The sequence below is a fragment of the Nomascus leucogenys genome, chromosome 16 (assembly GCF_006542625.1).
Source record: "Nomascus leucogenys isolate Asia chromosome 16, Asia_NLE_v1, whole genome shotgun sequence".
In the NCBI taxonomy this organism is placed as follows: Eukaryota; Metazoa; Chordata; class Mammalia; order Primates; family Hylobatidae; genus Nomascus; species Nomascus leucogenys.
The window spans coordinates 13,912,499-13,936,501 of record NC_044396.1 but is presented as its reverse complement, the minus strand read 5'-3'; the positions used below and the strand labels follow the sequence as shown (position 1 = coordinate 13,936,501).

The 24,003-nt window shown below is 41.2% G+C and overlaps 1 protein-coding gene and 1 pseudogene across 2 annotated transcripts in view; both read right to left on the bottom strand.

Annotated features, from left to right (window-relative positions):
• The window catches only part of CDH17 (cadherin 17), a 95,540-nt gene that overhangs the window by 57,806 nt on the left and 13,731 nt on the right, over nucleotides 1-24,003 (bottom strand). For both annotated transcript variants that reach the window (XM_003268315.4, XM_003268313.4), the window contains exons 2-3: nucleotides 14,704-14,774; nucleotides 9,243-9,341 (exon numbers count right to left, since the gene is read on the bottom strand). In XM_003268315.4, the coding sequence (XP_003268363.1) occupies nucleotides 9,243-9,341; nucleotides 14,704-14,754 (150 nt within the window). In that variant the 5' untranslated portion in view covers nucleotides 14,755-14,774. The remainder of the gene's footprint in view (nucleotides 1-9,242; nucleotides 9,342-14,703; nucleotides 14,775-24,003) is intronic.
• LOC100599937 lies at nucleotides 21,902-23,061 on the bottom strand (annotated as a pseudogene).

Sequence of the window (24,003 nt, the reverse complement as noted above, 5' to 3'; positions counted from 1 at the left end):
AATGAGAACTCATGGACACAGGAAGGGGAACATCACACTCCGGGGACTGTTGTGGGGTGGGGGAGGGGGGAGGGACAGCATTAGGAGATATACCTAATGCTAAATGACGAGTTAATGGGTGCAGCAAACCAACGTGGCACCTGGATACATATGTAACAAACCTGCACATTGTGCACATGTACCCTAAAACCTAAAGTATAATAATAAAAAAAAAATAGAAATTTTTAACATACAAATTCTACAGTTGACAAGGACAATAACTGAAAGGAAAAATTCATAAGAGGGTGTTCAAAAGCAGATCTGAGCTAGCAGAAGAAAGAATTTGTGAACTTGAAAATAGATTAATAGAGATTACTGAAAGAAAAAAAATGAACAAAAATGAATAGATTCCCAGAGACCAGTGAAACACCATCAAGCAGACAAACACATACATAACGAAAGTTCCAGAAGGAAAGGAAAAAGGAGGAAAAAAGATTATTTGGAGACAGAATGACCCAAAACTTCACAAATTTAAGAAAGACATGTATCCATATATCCAACAATCACTATGAACTCCAAATAGAATAAACTCAAAGAAATCCAAACCTAGTCACATCATAAACATTTGAAAGACAGAGAATCTTAAAAGTGCATAGACTCATCACATGTAAAGGATCCTCAATAAAATTAACAGCTGATTTTCCATGGAGATCAGAAGGCAGTGGAATGACACATTCAAAGTGCTGAAAGAGGCTGGGCGCGGTGGCTCACGCCTGTAATCCCAGCACTTTGGGAGGCCGAGGTGGGTGGTCACAAGGTCAGGAGATCAAGACCATCCTGGCTAACATGGTGAAACCCCATCTCTACTAAAAATACAAAAAATTAGCCGGGCATGGTGGTGGGCGTCTGTAGTCCCAGCTACTTGGGAGGCTGAGGCAGGAGAATAGTGTGAACCCAGGAGGCGGAGCTTGCAGTGAGCTGAGATGGTGCCACTGCACTCCAGCCTGGAGGACAGAGTGAGACTCTGTCTCGAACAAAAACAAGCAAACAAACAAACAAAAACAAAAACAAAAAAACAGTGCTGAAAGAAAAAGAGTGGCCAAGTAAGAACTGTAAATCCAACAAAACTACCCTTAAAAATGAGAATAAAATTAACCTATACTACTATCAGACAAAACAGACTTTAAAACAAAATTTTCAGAGACAAAAAGGGATATTCTATAATGATATAAGGGTCAATCCATTAAGAAACCATAGCAATTATAAACATATATGCACCTAACAATGGACCTCAAAACACATGAAAGAAAAGCTGACAGAATGGAAAGGAAATTAAATAATTCAACAGTAATAATTGAAGATTTCAAGACTTTAAATAGTAGTAGAATAGAAAATCAATAAGGAAACAGAAGACTTGAACAATACTATAAACCAATTAGAAGCTAACACCCAACACTCCATCCAACAAAAGCCAGTCACATAGAACATTCTCCAGGACAGGTTATATGTTAGACCATAAGCAAGTCTCAATAAATTTAAAGGGATTGAAGTTATACAAAGTATTCGACAATTGAATACAATTAAAAACAATATAAGGAAATTGGGGAAAATCACTAATATGTAAAATAACAATATACTCTAAAAACCAAAGGTCAAAGAAGAAATCAAAAGGGAAATTAGAGAATACTTTGATGTAAATGAAAATGAAACACAGCATGCCAAATCTTATGGTATGCAGATAAAGCAGTACTTAGAGGAAAATCTATCACTGTAAATGTTTATACTTTAAAAAGATGAAATATCCCAAATAACCTAATCTTCTACTTAAAAAGAAAAGAAAAGAAAAACAAGAAAAAGAAGAATAGCAAAGCAAGCAGAAGAAAATAAAGATCAGAGTGGAAATTAATGAAATGGAGAATATAAGAGCACAGGAGAAAAGTCAACAAAATCAGAGCTGATTATTTGAAAAGATCCACAAAAGTGACAAATTTTTGGCTGGACTGACCAAGAAAAATGAGGTAAGATTCAAATAACTAGAATTGGGAATATAAGAGGACTACTACCAACCTTATAGAAACAAAAAGTATTAAAGAGAATATTGTGAGCAATTGTTTTCCCACAAATTAGACAACCTAGATCAAATGGACAAATTTCTAGACAGACAAAAACTACTAAAACTGATTCAAGAACACATAGAAAATCTGAATAGAACTATAACAAGGGATTGTATTAGTAGTCAAAAAATTTCCACACACAAAAAAGCCCAGAACCAGATGGCTTCACTAGTGAATTGCACCTAACATGTGAAGAAGAATTAACATCAAACCTTCAGAAATTCTTCCAAAACTAGAAGGGTAAGGAACACTTATTCAATTCATTCTATGAGGCCAGTATCCTGATGCCCAAACCAGAAAAAAAGTCAATGCAAGAAAACTTCAGACTAATGTCTCTTTTGAATATAGACACAAAATTTTTCAATGAAATACTAGCAAACTGAATCCAGCAACATATGAAAAGTATTATATACCATTACCAAGTGGAAATTATCCCAGAATACAAAGCTGGTTCAATCTATGAAGGCCAATTAAGGTAGTACCCCACATTGATGGAATTAAGGACAAAAACCACATATTTCAATAGAGGCAGAAAATCATTTGACAAAATCCATCATCCTTTCATGATAAAAACCCTCAACACACCAGGAATAGAAGGTGACTTCTCAGGCTAATAAGGACACCAAAGTAAGCCCCACAGCTAACATTGTACTTAATGGTGAAAGACTGAAAGCTTTTCCCATAAGATCAGAAACAAGACAAGGATACTCAATCTTGCCACTTCTATTTAACATTGCACTAGAGATTCTAGCAAGGGGAATTAGGCAAGAACGAGAAATAAAAGGCATAAAGATTGGAAATAAAAAAGTAAAACTATATTCACAGATGCCATGATTTTATATAGGGAAAATTCTAAGGAACCTAAAAAAAACTATTACAGCTAATAAACAAGTATTATAAGGTTTCAGGATAAAAGATCAATAAATAAAAATCAATCTAACCATTAGCAAAGAGCAACCCAAAAATGATATTTTAAAATTCCATTTACAACCACAACAAAAAGAATAACATATCTCAGAATAAACTTAAGCAAAGAAATATGAAGCTTATAAAATGGAAACTACAAAACACTGTTGAAAGAAATTAAACAAGTTCTAAATAAATGGAAAGACACCTCGTGTTTACAGATTTAAAAATCTAATGCTGTTAAGATGGCAATACTTCCCAAGTTTATCTACTGATTCAATACAATCCCTATCAAAATTACAGCTGCCTTGTTTGTAGAATTTACAGGCTGATCCTAAAATTCATATGGAAATACAGGGGACTCAGAATAGCCAACAACAAAGTGGGAAGACTTAACATTCTCTAATTTCAAAATTTACTACAAAGGTGTAGTTCCAGATAATGCAGTACTGGCATAAACATACATAGATCAATGGAATCAAAGTGGGAGTCCAGAAACAATTCAACTGATTTCTGATGAGGATACTAAATTCAGTGGGGGAAAGAATCGTGTTTTCAATAAATGGTGCTAGAACAACTGGATATCCACATGCAAAAGAATGAAGTTGGACCCTTACTCCATACCATACACAAAATTATCTCAAAATGGATCAAAGACCTAAACAGAAAAACTAAAACTATAAAACTCTGAGAAGAAAGCATAGACACAAATCTTTATGACCCTGAATGAGGAAATGGTTTCTTAGATATGACATCAAAAGTACAAATAACAATAACTATAAATTGGACTTCATCGAAATTCAAAGCATTTGTGCTTCAAAGGACACTACCAAGAAAGTGAAAAGATAACTTATAGAATGTGAGAAAATACTTGCTGCAAATCATATCTGATAAGGGAGAGAACTTGTATACGGAATATGTAAATAATTCTTACAACAATAAAAAGACAAATAACCTGATTAAAAGTAGGCAAAGGATTTGAATAGACATTTCTCCCAAGAAGATATATGAATAGTCAATTGACGCATGAAAAGATACTCAACATCAGTCATTAAGGAAATATAAACCAAAACCACAAAGAAATACCACTTCACAACCACTAGGATAGCTATAATAAAAAAAAAAGACAGATAATAACAAGTGCTAAGGATATGGAGAAATTGGAACTCATACATTGCTGGTGAAAATGTAAAATGGTTCAGCTGCTTTGGAGAACAGTTTGTGGTTTCTCAAAAGTTTAAACAGAATTGACTTTGACCCAGCAGTCCTGCTACTGAGTGTATGTGTGTGTGTGTGTGTGTGTGTCCAAGAGAATCGAAAACACGTCCTCATAAAAAGTTGTACATGAATAGCCATAGCAGCATTATTCATTATAGCCATAAATGAAAAAAAAATGTCCATCAATTGACACATGGATATCCAAAATGTGATATATCCAGATGATGGAGTATCACTCAGTCATAAAAAGGAATGGAGTTCTGGTACATGTTACCAACATGGATGAATGTTTAAAACACTATGGTACATAAAAGAAGTCATACATAAAAGGCCACATGTTGTATGATTCCATTTACATGAAATGTCTAGAACAGGCAAATCTATAGAGATCAAGAGTAGATTAGTGGTTGCCCAAGGCTGAGGGGAGTAGAGGCTGGAGAGTGACTATTAATAGGCATAGGATTTCTCTGGAGGCTGATGGAAATGTTCTGGAATTAGATAGCAGTGATATTTGCATGTCTTTTTAGATACTAAAAGCTACTGAATTTTAGAGGCATGAATTTTTAGGGCTACATCTCATTTAAAATGAGAAAAATAGACCTCTCTCAGATTTATATCACACTGTCTAATAATCTGGAAGCCCCTGGTGAGTACAGAGCTGGCACTAGTTGAAAATCCACAATGAAAGAAGTGTATGGTGGTTCAGTTCATTTTATTTTTGAGGATATATTAAAAACCCAAGAACCAACCTCATGGGGCAATGAGTGTTCTTCATGCCTCCGTAGGTCCAGGTGCTGGATGAGAAGATCTGTACACCTACCTCCTCCCCACCACTGAAGCAAAGAGCTCCGAGCACATCTTACCAAGGCTGGGTTTGCTGCATTCTTTCCACATACAAAGACGGAGAGAGCAGAATGTGCTTGACTAGAATTCAGGAGACCTGTGTTCTATTATTGGCTCTGCCATTAACTAACTTAAGCCTCAGTTTCCCCATTTTTAAAACAAGCAGTTGTACCAAAACTCCCCAGTGTCTTTTCTAGCATGAAACTTCTGTGATTCTAAAAAGAAAATCCCCTCCATCATCTTCTCACTACTCTGTCATCCCAACCCCACACCCTACCCCAACATACATACATACACACACACACACACGCACACACACGCACACCCCTATAAAGAAGAAACATTGAACCATGATAACCAGGCTATCATTTCATGCCAAGAAGGGATAACTTTGCAGCATGGCTAACAGAAAAACAAAAACAAACAAACAAAAACGTGGAGCAGCCCAAGGAATGATTTTTACTGGCTAGTATCCCCAGAGACTCTGGAATGATCCTACTGAACAGTTTCTAGGTCTGGATGTTTGTCAGTTGTAAAGCTTGTAAGTTGAAGATTGCATCTATGTACAATCCTGATTCTCTTCAATGGAGTGTGGACCTGTACTCACAGAACACCTACTCTATTTTGACCTTGAGTCTTTTCATACAGGAATCTCAGAAGTAGCCACAAACTTTGTTTCACAAATATGTTTTGTTTAGCTTGTAATTAAAACTATGCCAATATTTTTACATCCGTGAATTTTATATAAACATAACATTTTATGGCTTTTCTAGGAAAATTATAAAATCTAGTGCAGTAGTACCCAAATTCTAACTTGTGAAAATTGTCTGGAGCTAAATTAAGCCTATCCCCTTTTGACTTACTTTCAGTTTGCCACAGTCCCCACTACTCCCTCTTGTCCCAAATACTAAAGACAAGTATGAGAAAGCTTTTGATTTCATATTTGTGCAGTTGGGATTTTTTCTCATATCTGTTTTTTGTTGTTGTTTGGCTGTTGTTTTTCTTTTTTCCAGATGGCTTCATTTATCACTCAGCTAGCCCCTAAGGGTAGTTGAGATAACTCACCACAGACAGGTATCTATGTCACACCCAAGCACTCTATTGGCACCTATATGAGGAAGGCTCCCCAGTCTGAATCTCCTGACCCCTATTAACACTGTCTTAGGCCTCTCCACCTGGCTGTCCCACAGATAACCTTAAAATCAATAAGCCTAAAACTCATTCACTTTTCTCTAAATCTTTTGCTGTACTCTCTCTCTCTCTCTCACTCGGTGACACCACTAACTACCCAGTCAAGCAAGCCAGAGACCTAAGAGTTATCCCTCTTTCTGTTCCCTCACCCCCGTGCTCATTCAGTAACTTATAAACAACAGAAGTTCATCGCTCATAGTTCTGAAGGCTGAGAAATCCAACCAGCAGATTCAGTGTCTGGTGAGGGCCCACTCCTCACAGGTTGCACCTTCCATGTGTCCTTACATAGCAGAAGAGGCAAACAGGAACCCCCAAGCCTCTTTTATAAGGGCACTAATCCTATTCATAGAGGCAGAGCCCTCATGATCTAATCACCCACCAAAGACCCTAACTCTTGATATTATTACATTGGAGATTAGGCTTCAACATATGAACTTTGTGGGGACACCAACATTCAGACCTCTATAGTTACTCAAACCAGGCCTCCCTCACTTCCCTCAATAGTTCAGTAGTTGAACTATTGAAAATAGTTTTCTAAAATCCGTTTAACCTCTAGGCTCACCCCCTTTCAGCTCATGCTCTGAGTGATCACATAGTAAGCTTCTACAGCACAAATCTAGTTATGGTTTTCCTCGTTGAAACCCTCCAGCAGCACCCTGCAGCCTACTATAGGACGAAGGGCCAGTCCAGCCCGTGCTGACCTCAGCAGGCATGCAGACCTTGACTGCATCCGGTCTCCCACTCTAGACTCTGGCCCACATGCCAACTGTCACTTTCTTGACAAGCGCACACCCCCAGGCTTTTTCCCATCCTGTACTCAGTACCTGCTTCCTGACTGTGAGCACCTGCTCATTTTTGAGTACTCAGTTTAGGAGTCAATGAAACCTCTTCTGTTCACTCACTACCATCTTTATTTGAAATTGATCATTCTTAGATTTTAAGTGTTCTCACCACAAAAAAGAGATAAGCGAGATAATGCATATGTTAATTAGCTTGATTTTGTCATTTCTCTCTATATTTCAAAACACATTGTACACAATATGTGCAATTTTGTCCATTAAAAAACATAAACAAATAAAAATCAGTCACTCTTTCTTAGCTTACCCTCTGCCCCCCCTCCACATCCCACCAGCCTCCCATGAGAACCTTCAGTGCATGTGTCTGTTTCCTTGTTAGTTTTCTCTTACTAGCTGGTAAGCTCACCGGGGCAGGGATGGAGTCGGGGTCATCTCATATCTACATTACCCAGCAGAGCACCTGGTATATGCAGTAGTCACTCCATACATGGTTAATAAAAGAAAGTCTGTGAAAGAAAGTAAGTAATTCAACTCTGTGTGAGCCCCTGCCAGAGTCTCCTAAGCCAGTTCCCTGAATCCTCTCTTTCCTCCTCTAGTTTGTAGCCAGAGTGACCTTTTCTCAACAGAGTCTTGATTCAGACCCATTGCTTTTGAGAAAAACTCAAGATCCTTAGGAGTCAGGGTCCTCCCTGTCTCTGTGGCCTCCTCTCCCACCTGCTCCTCCTGGCTCCATCCTCCCTACCTGCATGGCCTTCTGCCAGTCCTCAATATGTCTCCTGCCCTCTCCTGGCAGAGGGCAGCCATCCCTGCCGGGCCTTTTCTAAGCTCTCTTCTCTCCCTTCCTCACCAAGTTAATTCCTGTCAACCTCCAGCTCTCAACACATTCACTGCTTCCTCAGGCCCTGACTTCCCTGCCTGGAGAGGTTGAGGCCCCTTATAACACCCTACCTAACCAGGCTGCATAGACATGCAAGCATGACCCTGCCAGCTGTTACTCTGGGGCCCTTTGCCCTAAGCTGGTACCAATGAAAGAAAGGGGAAGAGAGACAGCTTTCAGCCTCTCCTCTGTGGAGGGGAACTGTCCAGCACAATACAGTTGTTCCTTGGCATTGGTGGGGGCTCATTCCTGGACCCACGCAGATACCAAAATCCACAGATGCTGAAGGCCCTTATATAAAGTGGTGTATTATGGTCATGGAAACTACTTGCATTCTCCCATCTCTAGATTATTTATAATACCTGATACAATGTAAATGCTATGTAAATGATTGTTATACTGTATTTTTAAATTTGTATTATTTTTGTTGTTTTTCCCAAATATATTTGATTCTCTGTTGGTTGAATTTGCTGATGCGTGAACCCACAGATACAGAGGGCCGTCTGTAAATTTTTGGCAGTTAATGGAAGGCACTTGCCTTAGAAGGTAGCTCAGCAACCTCTGCCACTTCCCTGGTTCATGGGATGGGGAGGGGTCACAGGCACCCCCAAGAGGCTCATCAGCATCCTCCAATCACTTCAGGGCCAAGTGACTTTCTCAGGGGATGTCTGGTAAATACAGTAGTGTTTTCACCTTCTCCACTACATTTCTAGGATTATTTCTGTGTCTTTAATAGCACTTAAGATGGGACTTAGATCCCTTCCCTTACTCCCACCTGCAGACTGCCTCATCCATCTGATACTGTTCATGGTTATCTACCTAAATAAAACATTCACCTCCCAGCGCACCTTGACAATGGCCCAGGTGGGGGCTCAGAGAAGGTGGTAAGGAAAAGGCAGGCCTCTGGCCAAAAAGCTCATTCTAGCACTGACTCCAGAGAAGCCATGTCTTCCAGTATTTGAAGCAGCAAGCTCATTGATCAGACAGCCTCGAGGGTGGATGGTCATTCCCCTCTCCAGAGACAGGTTCCCTTTCTACTCTAGGGGAGAGGCAGAGCCTGCAGGCACCAAGCTCCCTGCAGAGGGCTGGGAACACTCGCCCCAGAGATGATTGAGGAAGTCCAAATAGAATGTCAGGTACAATTCTTATGATACTGAGGCCACTCATCTCTCTGTTTAACTTAGCTTCTGAAATCATTCTTGATAATGAGAATGCCATGCCTTTATTTTATTTCCTGCTGTACAATAGATAAGGGAGTAAAAGTCCACCAAGAGAACATACAAAATCAAGAGGAGAGTGATCAAGGGTAGCTTTTACCTGGAATATAATTTGACTCGGTTCTTGGCCTTCATAAATAGAAAATGTCATGGGTTTCAGGGGTCCACTAAACTTCCCCTCTTGGCCATATCCAGTTGCCTGTTAAAAAAGAGAAAATTAGCATCTTGTATGAATGTGTCTGTGTCACTCATTGATTTTATTAGGGCTTCCAGCACCAATATACGAAACATAGGATTCTATTATGGCCGAAATCTGATCAAAACAGGAAAGAGTTTAATAGCTGTTGAAGCTCTACCATGTCAAAGTAGCTTGTTACAAACCTTTACATTGCTTTTCTTAAACATCTGAGAAGAATGTGAGATGAGAAGAATCATGTATGAGAAGAATGTTAACATCCCCAAATTACAATGAAGCTTAAAAAGGTTAACACAGCACACGTGCTCAGGCCTAACTGAACAAAAGCCCATGGTCTTCCACAATCCCACACTGTCTTCTAAATTCTGTATGTTTTTACTCCAGCTTCATAAAACACCTCCCTCCACTCTTTTTATTTTATAAAGACATTTACAGCAGATTGCCAGCACTCTAGAGTTTTGAATTTATAAGGGGGAGAAAGAAAATATAGATGTATTTAGTAAAAAGTTTGCTTGGCACAGTTACACGGTAAGTTTTAGCCAAATCTGAATCTGAATTTGAACTATAACTTTAAGCAAAGCTTACTATTTTAACATTTGATTAGCTCTTTACATTCATTTAGAAAAAAACAATAAAAGCACAAAATGTTTACTTTAAGCAGTAGCCCCACAATGGTTCTAAAATCCAAAGACCCTAAACCTGAAAGCTAAGCAGGCTCTGCAGACACCCAATTCAACTGGAGTAGTAGTGAATGTGGCTGGGATGGTAAGAAGAGTGGCTCACACTTGCTAAGTTAGTACATGTGGAGCTCTGTCCTAAGCACATTTAATCCTGACAACAACCCTCTGGGAGAAAGTTACTATTGTTACTCTTGTTTAACAGGTGATGACACTAAGACCCAAAGAGGTTAAATTATTTGCCCAGGTAGTGGCTGGAAGCAAGATTTGAACCTGCAACTCTGGAACCGGCCCTCTCAGCCTCTATGCACCAGCACCCACCAGAGCAGGTGAAACAGCCAAGACAACCTGGAGGGAAAACCGGCAGGCTGCACTGAAGATGTGCACGAGCGTGTGACTCCCACCATTCCCAGTCTCAAAACATGGGGAGCATCACTGTAGCCCTCACCACAACAGCACCTCTGAAGGCAGATGGAGTGGGCACCCACGGGAAGGGACAGCCAGTCATGCACCCACGTTGGAGCACCCGCTAGGACCAGGGATTTAGTGCCTCATCCCCACGCTGGCCTTCTCTCCTTCCCGGGCAGGTCTTTGAGTCTCCCATTTGTGGTGGAAATCAGGGGTGAAAGAGATTGAAATCAGAAGCATGATGTGGCAAGCCAATGGTTTTTGGAGCTAGACAATAAAAATAAAAGAGTAAAAAATCTTCTCACTCCCTGAACTGGGTATGCAGGACAGATGTCCAGGTGCCACTAGGTTGGGGGAAAACCATTTATTTTCCAGTTATTTAGGGAGAGCAAGCACACTCTTGCCATGGAAACTGCTCCCTGCTGGGAATACCCAAAAGCCATCAATATGCCAGTGATCAGAGAAAGGTCTTATGCTAGATCCCTCAGTTTAGGGCATCTTGACTAAGTTGGATGCTGGATGTCTGGCAAAAGAGCAATAATGAATGAGAACACAGGGGCTTTGAAGTTTGGTCTTCTGTTCTCAGATTTGTGGTAGGGCCTTAGATTTGCTGCCCCTGGGCCACTGCCAAACCCTCTCCTTTGCTGCCTCCCACCACAGAGGCTGGTAAACCGAGTGTTCGCTTTCCCAGGCTCACTTGCAGCTAGGAAGGTGGCCAAGTGGCCCAGTTCTGGTTCATGAAATGAGAGGGGAAGTCTACTGAGGGTGGTCAAGCTTCCATTTTCCTGATTTTAAAAAAAGAGTAGTTGTGGCTGCCATTGCCCTTTCCTGTGGCTCTTGCTGAGACAATGGACCTTGTGTCTGCAGTTGGGGCAGCCGTGATGAACCCTGATAGGACAAACCAGCTCAAAAAATGGTGTAGCAAAGAGAAAGTAGCCCAAGTCTCTGCAACATCATGGAATTGCTAAACCTGCCCTGGATTGTCTACTTCAGACTTCTTGCTATCTGAGGAAAATAAACTCCTATTTATTTAAAATGCTCTAAAGTCAAATAAGTCAAATTTCCTGTTACTTGCAAGAAAATGCTTTTTTTTTTTTTTTTTGAGACAGAGTTTTGCTTTTGTTGCCAAGGCTGGAGTGCAGTGGCATGATCTCGGCTCCCTGCAACATCTGCCTCCCAGGTTCAAGCGATTCTCCTGCCTCAGCCTCCTGAGTAGCTGGCATTACAGGCACCCACCACCACACCTGGCTAATTTTTTATATTTTTAGTAGAGATGGGGTTTCACCATGTTGGCCAGGCTGGTCTTGAACTCCTGACCTCAGGTGATCCACCCGCCTCAGCCTCCCCAAATGCTGGGATTACAGGCATGAGCTGCCACGCCCGGCCAAGAAAATGCATTCTTAACTCACAAAGTAATTTTGCCGGACCTCTAGCCCATCTCCTTCTTTCTAAGTTTATCTTCCTTTGGGAGCTCTTCTTCCCTTTCACTCCTTTTCCACATCTTTTCCTGTTCCATCAACTCCTCTAGAAGGCAGGGCATAAGAACGGGGTGTGCAGGATATATGTCCAGGTACCACCATGGCTGGTTAAGTGAGGTCAGTGCTTTCTGTGGAGCTGCTGCTTAACAGCCAACTATCATTATCAGCTTTGCATTCATGTCAGCAAGCAGTCTTTCAGTTAGTCACACCAGTGAAAACTACATTAGCCACGCACAAACAAGCCTGCACTTTTCCAACAAGGACGAGCTGGCTCACCCATCAGAAAATGAGAATCAAGTCTTGGTTCCAGGGTTCAAAATTGCGTGCTCGTATCGGGGCAACAAATCTCTCTTCCTGCCAATAAACATGACTATTGGGGCTATAAAGATTTCAAAGTGCATGTGCACACTGTGAATCATCAAGCCGCATTCCCTAGAAGTGGGAAAGATGGTGTGGTGGAAACTTGTGAAAGGACAAGAGGGTGGCTTTATGCAGGAGTTGGAGGGAATAGCATTTTCCATCTTGCACAAGGAGGTGAAAGGAAGAGAATGGAACTGCCATCTTAAAGTCATTTTTAGCATCTTTTATGTGGCAGTAATGGGACTAGATCACCACATGATATCATTTCTTCTGACCAGTGCTATCAAGAAAGTATCTCCAGAGAAGTCCCACAGTAGAAGCAAAGCATTCAGAGATAGAGCTACCTCCAGACCGGACCCAGCGCCATTGGACCACCAAGCCCCAACTCTTAACCACATTGTTACTGCCTTCCAGGTCAAAGGACATGGCAATTGCCAGGTTCACCTACCTGGTAGCTCTATCAAGAGCTCAGTGCAGTGACTATGTAGTATTTGTACCAAACTCATCTTCCTTCTGGAAGGCCCAGGCATAACTCCAAAACAGATGGCTTTGCCTTGGTTTCCTCCGATTCCCTGTTCAGTACCGTTTCCGAAACCCTGGATCACTTATTTATTCTCTCTTTGGTGCTCTTGAAGTACATCAATGCTGTATTTGTCTTTCTAACCCTCTGATAAATCTATCTCTTGGAAGAGAACAGAAGATCTATTCGTAGTCTGGAGTAAATTAGTGCCTCTGTTGAATAAAGCCCTATGCAGAAGGCAAGATTCTTCAAGCAAACTTCCTGTCTTCATAGAAGAGGCCTTGGGAGGAGGTAGGAGAGAGAAGTGGCTCCCTCCCAATACCCCTGAAATCCCACTCCCTGACTTCACCCAGAGACAGCTGTGCTTGTGGCTCTCACCTGGGCAAGGCACTGCTGCCAGCAGTGGTTGGGCAGTATTTTCACTCTAGATAGAAATCCCACTGGGCTGAGAGTAGAGAGAAGGAAACCTTATTTTCACCTTTCATCCAGGAATAAAAATGCATGTTCCCTTCTCAGACAAGAAGCAAATGAGGCCTAATAATTTGATATTATTATTAAATAATTTAGCAGTGTGCTCAGTGCTGAATCTGCAAAGATGATAAAAACACAGTCCATTTTTCATGGAGGTCAGGGTCCATATGGACGTAGACACTGAATACTTAAAATGCTGTAGTAATTATAGTAGCTAATGTTTATTGTGTGTTTAACTGCCAGTCACTGATCCAAGAGCTTTGTAAATGCAGTATCTCATTGAATTGCCACAAAATCCCATAAGACAAGTACTATTATTAGATCCATTTCACAGGGCAGAAAACTGAGGTTCAAAGCTTAGGTAACTCACCAAATTCTTATCACTGGTAGTGGAGGCACCGAATTTGAATCCATGTCTGACTTTGTCACTACCCTGGGATAACATAGGTGACAAAGGGCATTTGAGGGGGTAGCATGAGGAGAGAGGTCAAGTGGGGATGTTTGATCCAGCCCTTCAACAATCCTGGGGACAGGCTTTGAGCCTGCAGGCTGTGAGGACTCAGGCTTCTCATAAAGCTTGAACTGCAGATTTCCCCTGGGAGGAAGGCTCTGATAGTTTTTCAAGTTTCATTCAATTTCACGCTGTCACTATGTGAGCTCTAGGGTATTTTTTGGGACTTGAAATTTGATGTATTATTTATGGATCCCAGAAGAAAGAAGGTAAGATTTGAGGTATGAGGATCTAGAAGCTTCTTTCTTTAAAAAAAAAGAACAAATGCTTCCTCTAAATCTTATAATCTCATTTCATAATACAGCAATTTTGGGGGCAACCTTTATGAACCTCAGAAGTCATATAGATTTTAAAAAAAGGCATCTACTGTTTACCCCAAGGTCAAGGGTGAGGACTCCCCAGTTTCTATCCAGCTCCAAGCTCTAGAAGCCTGTCAGTCAATAGGGTTAACCCAACAAATGGTTAAAGACAACCAGAAAATTCCAAACCGTTGATGAGAAGAAAAGTATAGAGCAGAGCAGGGCTGAAAATAGAGAAAATGCTTTTCTTGATGTTTTGGTGGTAAGTTTCACATGCAAAGTTTAAAAAAGAAAGTCAAGATTAAGGGACATAGACTAATTCATGTATCAGTGCAATGTCATTCCAGATTCCCTGAGCTACACATAGATAGATTTGTTTTCAACATTACCCATAACTGGTGTTGGCTTTTAAGAGCTGGAAAGAAAATACATTCCCTAGTTGAGGGCAGACGTGTGATTTGTAGCCATTTCATTGAAAATATCGCCGTGGAACAAGCTATGTTTCCATTCTATACAACAACTTAATTTTGATAGGTCATCTTTTTTTAAGTAATAATAGCCATTCTTTCCCTGGTGTGGGGTAGAAAGATAGCAGAAAATATTCTAGTAAACAAATAGAGAAAAACAGCCTCTTCTCTTACCAAATAAAGCATAAGAAGACACAGGGAGTGAAGATGGGTCTGAAGTATCATAGTTTTCTTTATTCAAATTCCTGTGAAGGAAACAGAGATAAAAATGGTTACCAGTCTGTTAAAATCATGTCTTTCCAATCAGTAAGAATCAATGGATGATATCCAGTTATAAACCTAGTAAAATGGTATCCCAAAAGGCCAGCCTCTCCTCTATATGGAGCAGCCCAGTCTTCCAGAAGCTTCATGCACATCATCCATAGTAATATGCAAGCCAACATCGCAAAACATGCTCACGGTAATTCCATTTATCTAACTGCTTTGCTTTGTTATGATCTTCTTCATTTCAGCATCTTAAATGATAGGCAATGAGTGTTTGTTTTGGGGTTTTTTGAAACACAGTCTCACTTTGTCATCCAGGCTGGAGTGCAGTGGTGCAATCTCATCTCACTGCAACCTCCACCTCCTGGGTTCAAGCAATTCTCCCATCTTAGCCCCCAAGTAGCTGGGATTACAAATGTCTGTCACCGTGCCTGGCTAATTTTTTTTATTTTTAGTAGAGACAGGACTTCACCATGGTGACCAGGCTAGTTTCGAACTCCTGACTTCAGGTGATCTGCCTGAGTCGGCCTCCCAAAGTGCTGGGATTACAGGTGTGAGCCACTGTGCCCAGCAAGCAATGAGTATTCCTTTCACTCCTGTTATACAGATGTATTTTGGCAAATGCCAGGATAACTAAACATTTTTATTCAAAGCCACAAACATATGAGATTCCGCAAGTGGAAAGAACTCAAGAATGCTCACAATTCTTCATTCAAAGATGTCACCAGCTGCCTCTTTGGTCTTCTAGATATTGTCATTATCTACACAATAAACCTAAGAAACAATTTACTTCTTACTATTCCAAAAGAGATCAAACAAAAATCTGAACTCTGTCCTTATTTTCCCCTGTCCAATATTAATTTTGCCTTCCTCCTTAAGGCTTCCCATTTCACAGAGATTATAACTTTCACTATGAGACATGTCATAACTAATTGATTTTAAGATGTGAGATAAATTTTCCACATGGCCTGGAAAACAGTATTGTTACGTGCCATAAGTTTGGTCTGCCCCCTCCCCAAAAGACGGTCAAGGAAATTTTTTTTTTTTTTTTTTTTTTTTTGGAGACAGAGTCTTGCTCTGTCACCCAGGCTGGAGTGCAGTGGCGCGATCTCAGCTTATTGCAAGCTCTGCCTCCCGGGTTCACACCATTCTCCTGCCTCAGCCTCCCGAGTAGCTGGGACTGCAGGCGCCAGCCACCACGCCCGGCGAATTTTTTGTATTTTTAGTAGGGATGGGGTTTCGCCGTGTTAGCCACGATGGTCTCAATCTCCTGACCTCGTGATCTGCCCACCTCAGCCTCCCAAAGTGTTGGTATTACAGGCGTGAGCCACCACGCCTGGCCGAGTCAAGAAAATTTTTTCAGTGTATTTATTTCACTAAAATTCCAATCACTTTATTATCTCTAAAGATTAGGAATAATCTTGGTTTACTTCATCATCTTATTCTTTAAAGTTTTTCTACATTGAACACATATCACTAATATCACCAGCATGGAAAAAAATTCACTAACATTTTAACCACTCTAAAAATTTAGATCCTGAAATTTTACATGTCCTACATTTGCATAACTTATATTTGAACTTTAAAGGGTAAAAATGCTATTTCATTTTAGCCTCACCAATGTTCTGAGAGATAAAGAAACAATCCTTTATTAAGCATCACCCAGGATGTAGATTTGTGGAGAGGTCTTTAAAAACAGTGACAGGCTGGAAACAGTGGTTCACACCTAGAAGCCCAGCACTTTGGGAGGCCGAGGCAGGTGGATCGCTTGAGCTCACGAGTTTGAGACCAGCCCGGCCAACATGGCGAGACCAGCCTGGCCCCATCTCTACTAAAAACACAAAAATTAGCCAGGTGTGGTGACTCATTACCTGTAGTCCCAGCTACTTGTGATACAGGAGCTGGAAAGAAATTATTTAGGCAGATAGTAAGGGTAAGAGAGTCCTCAGTAAGGTTTCCTTTTAACAAAAAGCAGCCTGTAGAATCGAGCTGCAGACATAGATAAGCAAGCTGGAAGTTTGCACAGGTGAATGCCAGCAGCTCAGCCAATAGGAAAAGGCTACCTGGGGGCCAGGCATGTTCAACATGGCGGCTCCATCTTCCCTTTTCTTTGTAACCACGTGTACAGTAAGGGACAGACAATATGGTGCTAGCCAGGTAGAGAACCCATCTGCATAATAAAAGATTAGGCCAGGTTCTTCACGCACTACGCAAACATCACACCTGGTCCAACCAATCTCTCCAGCCCTGTGTAAATCAGATACCGCCTCCTCAAGCTCATATATAAAACCCCGTGCCATTTCACCACGAAACCAGAAGACCCACTCAGGCACCCCCCTCTCTCTGCAGGAGACGGAGCTAATCTCCTTTCTCTTTCTTTCGCTTATTAAACCTCTGCTCTTAAACTCACTTCTTGTTTGTCCGAGTTTTCTATTTCCCTGCCCTGAGTTGATGACCTCAGGTATTTACCCCAGACAATGATGCCACTTCACTTGGGAGGCTGAGGTGGGAGGATCACTTGAGCCCAGGAGGCAGAGGTTGCAGCCAGCCGTGATTGTGCCACTGCACTGCAGCCTGGGTGACAGAGCGAGACCCTGTCTCAAAAAATAAAAATAAATAATAAATAAAAATTAAAAATAAGAACAGTAACAGAGTGGTATAGCAGGTAGGCTTGGAGTCAGAAAGCTGGCCTCTATAGCTATGTGGCTATGGATATACTACTTCATCTTTCGGTGCCTTAGTCTCCTCACATGGAAAACACATAGCCATTGCTCAAATAATCAGTTTGTCCTCTTGGCCAGGCACGGTGGCTCAGGCCTGTAATCCCGGCATTTTGGGAGGCTGAGGCAGGCAGATCACGAGGTCAGCAGTTCCAGACAAGCCTGGCCAACATAGTGAAACCCCGTCTCTACTAAAAATACAAAAATTAGCCAGACGTGGTGGTGGGCACCTGTAGTCCCAGCTACTTGGGAGGCTGAGGCAGGAGAATTGCTTGAACCTGGAAGACAGAGGTTGCAGTGAGCTGAGACTGGGCCATTGTACTCCAGCCTGGGTGACAAAACAAGACTGCCTAAAAAAATAAAAATAAAAAAAGTTTGTGCTCCTATGATTTTCTCAGATATAATGATCTGGGAATTGTTCTTCTCATTTTGTGAGAAAATTGAGGTTAAAAGTCAAGCAATTTGCCTAAAGACATACAGCTAGGAAGTGACATTACCTTGCCTCCAACCAGATTATCAATTCCAGAGTTTAAACTCTGGAATTTCAACTCTTGCTACTGTGCTTTATATAGTTTGATAGCTACCTAGATGTAGATGTGTGATATAGAGCATGGACAGAGATAGAGCTGTGGAGATATACAAATATCATATATGTATATATATATTTATACATGCTATATAAATTAAACAACTTGCCCTGAAATTCCACAACTATTTTAAGGAAAAGCTAGGATTAAAACCCTTCAGGACTCCTAGATTCATAAATTCCTTGAATGTTTAAAAATTAGCTTTTGCAACATAATTAATTTGGTTGACATATCTAAACATCATTTTAGAATTAACTCAGAGTTAAATGAGACATTACTGCTTTAGACTACTTATTTGGTTTGAAAATACATAGAAACAAGTAACAACCTTAGGTTCTAGCATATTGCAAGATGATATTATCGACCATAAATGAATAAATTGACATTAAGTCTAACAAACTACTTTTCTGTAATATTAGCAAAATGCACATGGTCAGCTATCAACCTGTATTTGCTTAATACAAGTAAAAATACAGGCAATAATGACACATTGGGAAATCTTTCTCCTTAAACTCCTTAGCATTCAAGATCTTTCAAATGCTGCTCCCAACTCTTCCAGCCTTATCTGCCACTCCCTTCCCACACCCAGTAATGCCTCCACCCAGATGGACTTTGTACCCTGAGATCTCCGGCAGCCAAGCTCTCACCCCTGCTGCTCTCCCCGCCTGGCACAAGGCCTGGCCCGGAGAAAATGGACAATGGATATTTGCTTAATGAGGTTGGATGGAGATGTTTCCTCATTTCTGCTTCTCATATCTTACCATCTAAGTTCCACTTAATTATTTAAATAGCAATGAACTACACCACTTCTAGTATGTCCCAGATACCGTGCTAAGAACTGGGGTACCAAAAAAAGGGGTATAGGGTCTACCTTCATGGAGCTAGGACCTAAACCCTACTTCCTTCATGAAATCTTCCTTGATTTCCATCCAGTCTCTTCCTCTCAAAGCCAGTTCTGATATATATATATCTTTTTGTATCATTTATCTGTTAGCATTACTGCCACTATTAAATAAAATCCTTAAGGGCAGAGGCCTTATTTTTAAATTGTTATTTTTAACTTCTCAGGGCTCTTCATACTATCCCTTGCATATATCAAGCCCTCATCAGATGTTGGGTAAATTCTAAAACATTTATGATTACCTAACATGGATATCTTATTAATTTGTTCTCACTTGTAAGAGCTTTCAATAAACATGATATATTAAAGGAAACTCATTCAACATGCAAAGCTTTATTTTGTAATACATTTTTATTGTTGATGAAAAGATTCGTTTCCCCCTTTGAATACACTAACAGATTTCTGCTCAGTAAATAACCCAGAACTGGTCGAACCAGATCATCTCTTTTTGAACTGATTTTTTTTTTTTAACACTTTTAGTCTTCCAGAAAAACACAAGTTGAATGATAGAAAAGCAAATAAAAATAAAAGGAATGCCTTATTTTGGTCAGATGCTCAAAGAGATCACTGTCTGGGATGTTTGAATGGAACCTAGGAAGTACAAGGAGAAGTGTACTTATCCTTTATTTTGTCATTTACATTTAGGCCTGCCCCTCACCAAGGGTTTCCAGTGGGAAGCAGAAGTCACTGCTTTCCATTGCCACACGTAGGGTGCCATGATTTATTTGAAGACAAATCTACCACACCATGCGGCTGTTAGGAGCACAGACCCAGGAGTTAGACTGGCTGGCTTGAGTCTTAACTCCTCCACCGGCTGACTCATGGCCCTGTCTACTCATCTATAAAGCAGGGATAATAATAATAATAATACCTACCTTCGAGAGTTAAGAGATTCAGCAAGTTGATATTTGGAACGCTGTTGGTCAAAAATTCATTTTGCCACCCACGTTTGCTTAGTCAAAACTGTAAACATTGTCCAACAGGACATTTCTCTTCACAATTCCCAACTTTTGGTGGCCTGCTAATGAAAATATTCTAAAAACAGCCTACGCAGGAACATCCGCACGGCCAAATGAGGCAGCAAGGCAAAGCCTTTACCCGAATGATTCAAGGCAAACTACACTAATGCTAGGATTATGTCAAAGAGGACTTTGGTCTCTCAAACAGGTCCCACCTACACTTCCTCCTTCCATGGACACAATACCATTCATGAATGGGGTACCCTGGGTGGCAATGGTGCTGATGGGAAGCCATCCTTCATCACTGAAATTGCCTGAAACCACCAAGCCAGACACATAGGTTTCCTCACAAACACTACTTGGAAAAGAATTGAAATAGATTTCCAGAGGATTCTGTGGCATTTTATCTGAACTATCTGTAATAGTTGGTCCAACCACCTGCGTGGAATTTTTGCCATTTGTCAGGATTTCCCTCAGATACAAGGGCTAAATTCAGACAGTTTCTATGGCAATTATTTGAGAGACCAAGCACACCCTTTGCAACATAGATCAGAGGGTTATTATTATTATTATTTTTTTTTTTTTTTTTTTTTTACAAAAAAAGGAGTTTTGAAAAGAAGGCCTTGGTTCCCAAACTGTGGCTGCCCCTCACCCAGTGGGCACCACCACCACCACCACTTGCTCAACAGTAGACCAGGGCATCTGCTTGCAGATGGGAACCAGGGCTGCTGGGCTTGCTCTGCAGAACAGTGCCTCATTTAATCCACCACACAATAGAAGACATGGGAATCCAGCCGCAGCCTGAATCTGCATCCAGCCCGGATAACGACAAAGGCAGCAAACATTGACTGAAAACAATTTGCTGAATGCACCAATAAGACTTGGTGGTGAATAATTATCTTGCTGATTTCTCAGAACAACTCTATGGAGCAGATGCTACTATAATCTACCTCTTAAAGATGGAAAATCAAATGGTGAAAACCACAGAAATTAAGAGATTTGCCCAAGGTCACACTGCCAGGCTAATTTTCACTCCCTCTGAAACACAAATATCCTGATGATGAGACACCAAGTATCATTTAATCCATTACAGATCTTTCCAAAACGTTGAAAAGGTTTTTTCCCCCTACTCTGTAGCTGCTCTTTTTTTCGGACACTGACATGACCCGCCCCGACCTGCCTGGAGGGAAAGGCTGCCTTGGTCTGGGAAGTTTTGTTTCTACTGCAAATCTATTTCTGTGTCTCACTATTTCTCCTCATTTCTGTGCTTCACCTTAGGAATCTTCCCTTTTTAAAATCAATGCAAATGCTGTGGGTAGAATTGTGTTTCCCTCCCCCTCAAAAAGCATATGTTGGAGTCCTAACTTCCAAGCACCTCAGAATGTGACTTTATTTGGAGTCTTTACAGAGGTAATAAAGTTAAAATGAGGTTGTTAGAGTGGGCTCTAATCCACAATGACTGATGTCTTTCTAAGAAGAGATTTGGAGACAGGTTCATCCACAAAGAAAGAACACCGTATGAATGTACAGACAGCCACCTACAAGCCAAGGAGAGAGGTGCGGAGAAGATCCTTCCTTCACAGCTCTCAGGAGGAACGAACCCTACTGCCATTTTGATTTTGGACTTCTGGTCACCAGAACTGAGACAATAAATATCTGCTGTTTAAGCCTCCCGTTCTGTGGTATTTTGTTAAGGCAGCCCTAACAAATGAAGACCCCATGGAACTTTCATTTAGCCTGTGCTGCCGTCCCAGGACAGAGGTGGCCTCACAGGGGGCTCTGCTCAGTAATTAGACACCCAGGGCCCCCCCTGCTCCCCCGTATCCCGCCAGCCCACCCAAATCTTCATTGATTCTCCCACCGGGCTCCAAGCTCCCAAGAGGATTAATGGCATTCATGTATTTTTTTTTCAGTTACACGATTAGGTTCTTCTGAAGAAATTTAGAACACCAATTTGTGAGGATAAATTCCATTCGGCAGGGCACACACAGATTGCAGATAGCCCTGGAGCTGAGGAATAGCTTGGAGTCCTGGTAAAATTTGCCAGTCCATGGCTTTCTGATCAGCCTTGTGCTGCTTTGTAGTCTTATATTTCTCTTTTTCTGTGTCGAAGATCTCACCCTCCTACTGACTAGACTTCCGCAACTGCTTCTTAAAGTAGGCATCAGTAAGATGTTTTGGGGTTCTCACATTGCTGATATCGATTTTTTTTTTTTTTTTTTTGAGACAGTCTTGCTCTGATGCCCAGGCTGGAGTGCAATGACGCTATCTCAGCTCACTGAAATCTCCACCTCCCAGGTTCAAGCGATTCTCATGCCTTAGCTTCTCAAGTAGCTGGGATTACAGGTGTGCGCCACCATACCCGGCTAATTTTTGTATTTTTAATGGAGACAGGGGTTTCGCCATGTTGGCCAGGCTGGTCTCGAACTCCTGGCCTCAGGTGATCCACCCACCTTGGCCTCCCAAAGTGCTGGGATTATAGGTTTGAGCCACCGCGCCCAGTCTTGATATCAATTTTTATGGAGGTGGTGATGACAAATTTCTGGTGTGTCCTTCATAGAGGAACTCCATGGAAGACCAGAGGTCCAGCCACAAGTAACAAGCTACTGCCCAGCTGCTCCAGGAAAACCACCCTCCTGACTTGGTGGCACCCAGGGAGGATAAGCAGAATGGTCTCGAGGGCCGGGCTGGCTTGAAGTTTTCTCACATGCTGACTGCAGAGTTTCTTGTCATGGCTGGACAGCTTTTGAGGCACATCTCTAGTAGGATAATATCAAGGCATCCTGTGAAGTTTAACCACCCAGGCATCACCATTCTTGTCACCTCAACTGGGTTTGTAACAGTTGCGAGATTCTTCTTTTCAATCTTGGGTTTAGCAGCTAAGTACTTCCTCTCGTACATGGCCTTTCTGGAATACATAGCAGTTCGGGAATGTCTGCCAATTCTTCCAGTGAGGACAGGATTTGGGCTGCTGCAAGGCTTCCCCTTCTTGGGCTTTTTAGCTCTGAGGTTCCCCTTTTTCACCTTGCCACTGGTAAAGCCTTGTTAGCTTCAGGTTTCTTCTCCTTAGTATCTGGCTTCTCAACTTTTTCACCCACCATCTTGCAAGATGGGAAGGTGATGTTTAGACACTCTTGTCGTTTACCCATTTATTTGAGTAAGGACAGGGAGTTTCTATGTCCCAGATCTCCAAATTTACAAGTCAACACATAAGCATTGATTTTTGTCCCCCCCATGAAAAAAACTAAGTGATAGACAAATCTTAGAGTCAGTCATCTCTTATTTATTTTTTTTAAAAAAGCATGAAGGGCTTTGAATTAAAATAATTCACCTAGCACTAAGGCTGAGCCATGAAGCTTCAAAGAACAAAGAAGTTGCAGAAGGAGAGAGCTACAGAATTTGTTTTCAAATATCTTAAGGTAGTGTGGGCAAGAAGGGATGTGACTGGAATTCATAACACCACCAGGACCAAACAGTGCCAAATATCCTGTGAGCCATTTATTTTTCCTCCTCACTGTATATTGCTAAGAGCGGCATAAATTATAAGGCAAGTCCAGATAGATATAAAAACTAGATGAAAATCTCGCTCAAACCATTATTCATCGATTAATGTTCAGATCTGTCAGGCCCATCTTTTTGGTCTGGCTCACAGATCTCTCAAGGTTTAGAGAACCTCGAGTGGTGCAACAGCTCTTGCATCACTCAAGGTTTAGAGAACTGCAGAAGCATCTGACCAATTTGCACTTTTGACAAATTAAGGACCCAATTAAAGTGGCCATTAATAAGCTAGAAACAAGAAGACAGGTATAAATCTGGGCTCCTGCCTCACACTTCAAACAGATTACTCCACATGGGGAGGGAATGGGCAGCTGGATGATTTGTTTTTAGAGCAGAAAGGAAGACAGGGAAGAAGGAAGGAAAGGAAAGGGGGAGGGATGAACATACATGCATAAACATAAGCCCAGCTTTCTGTCACTAAACTCTATAATATAGATATGCCAATCTTTCAGTATATGACAATCTGGATTTACACACATGCAAAA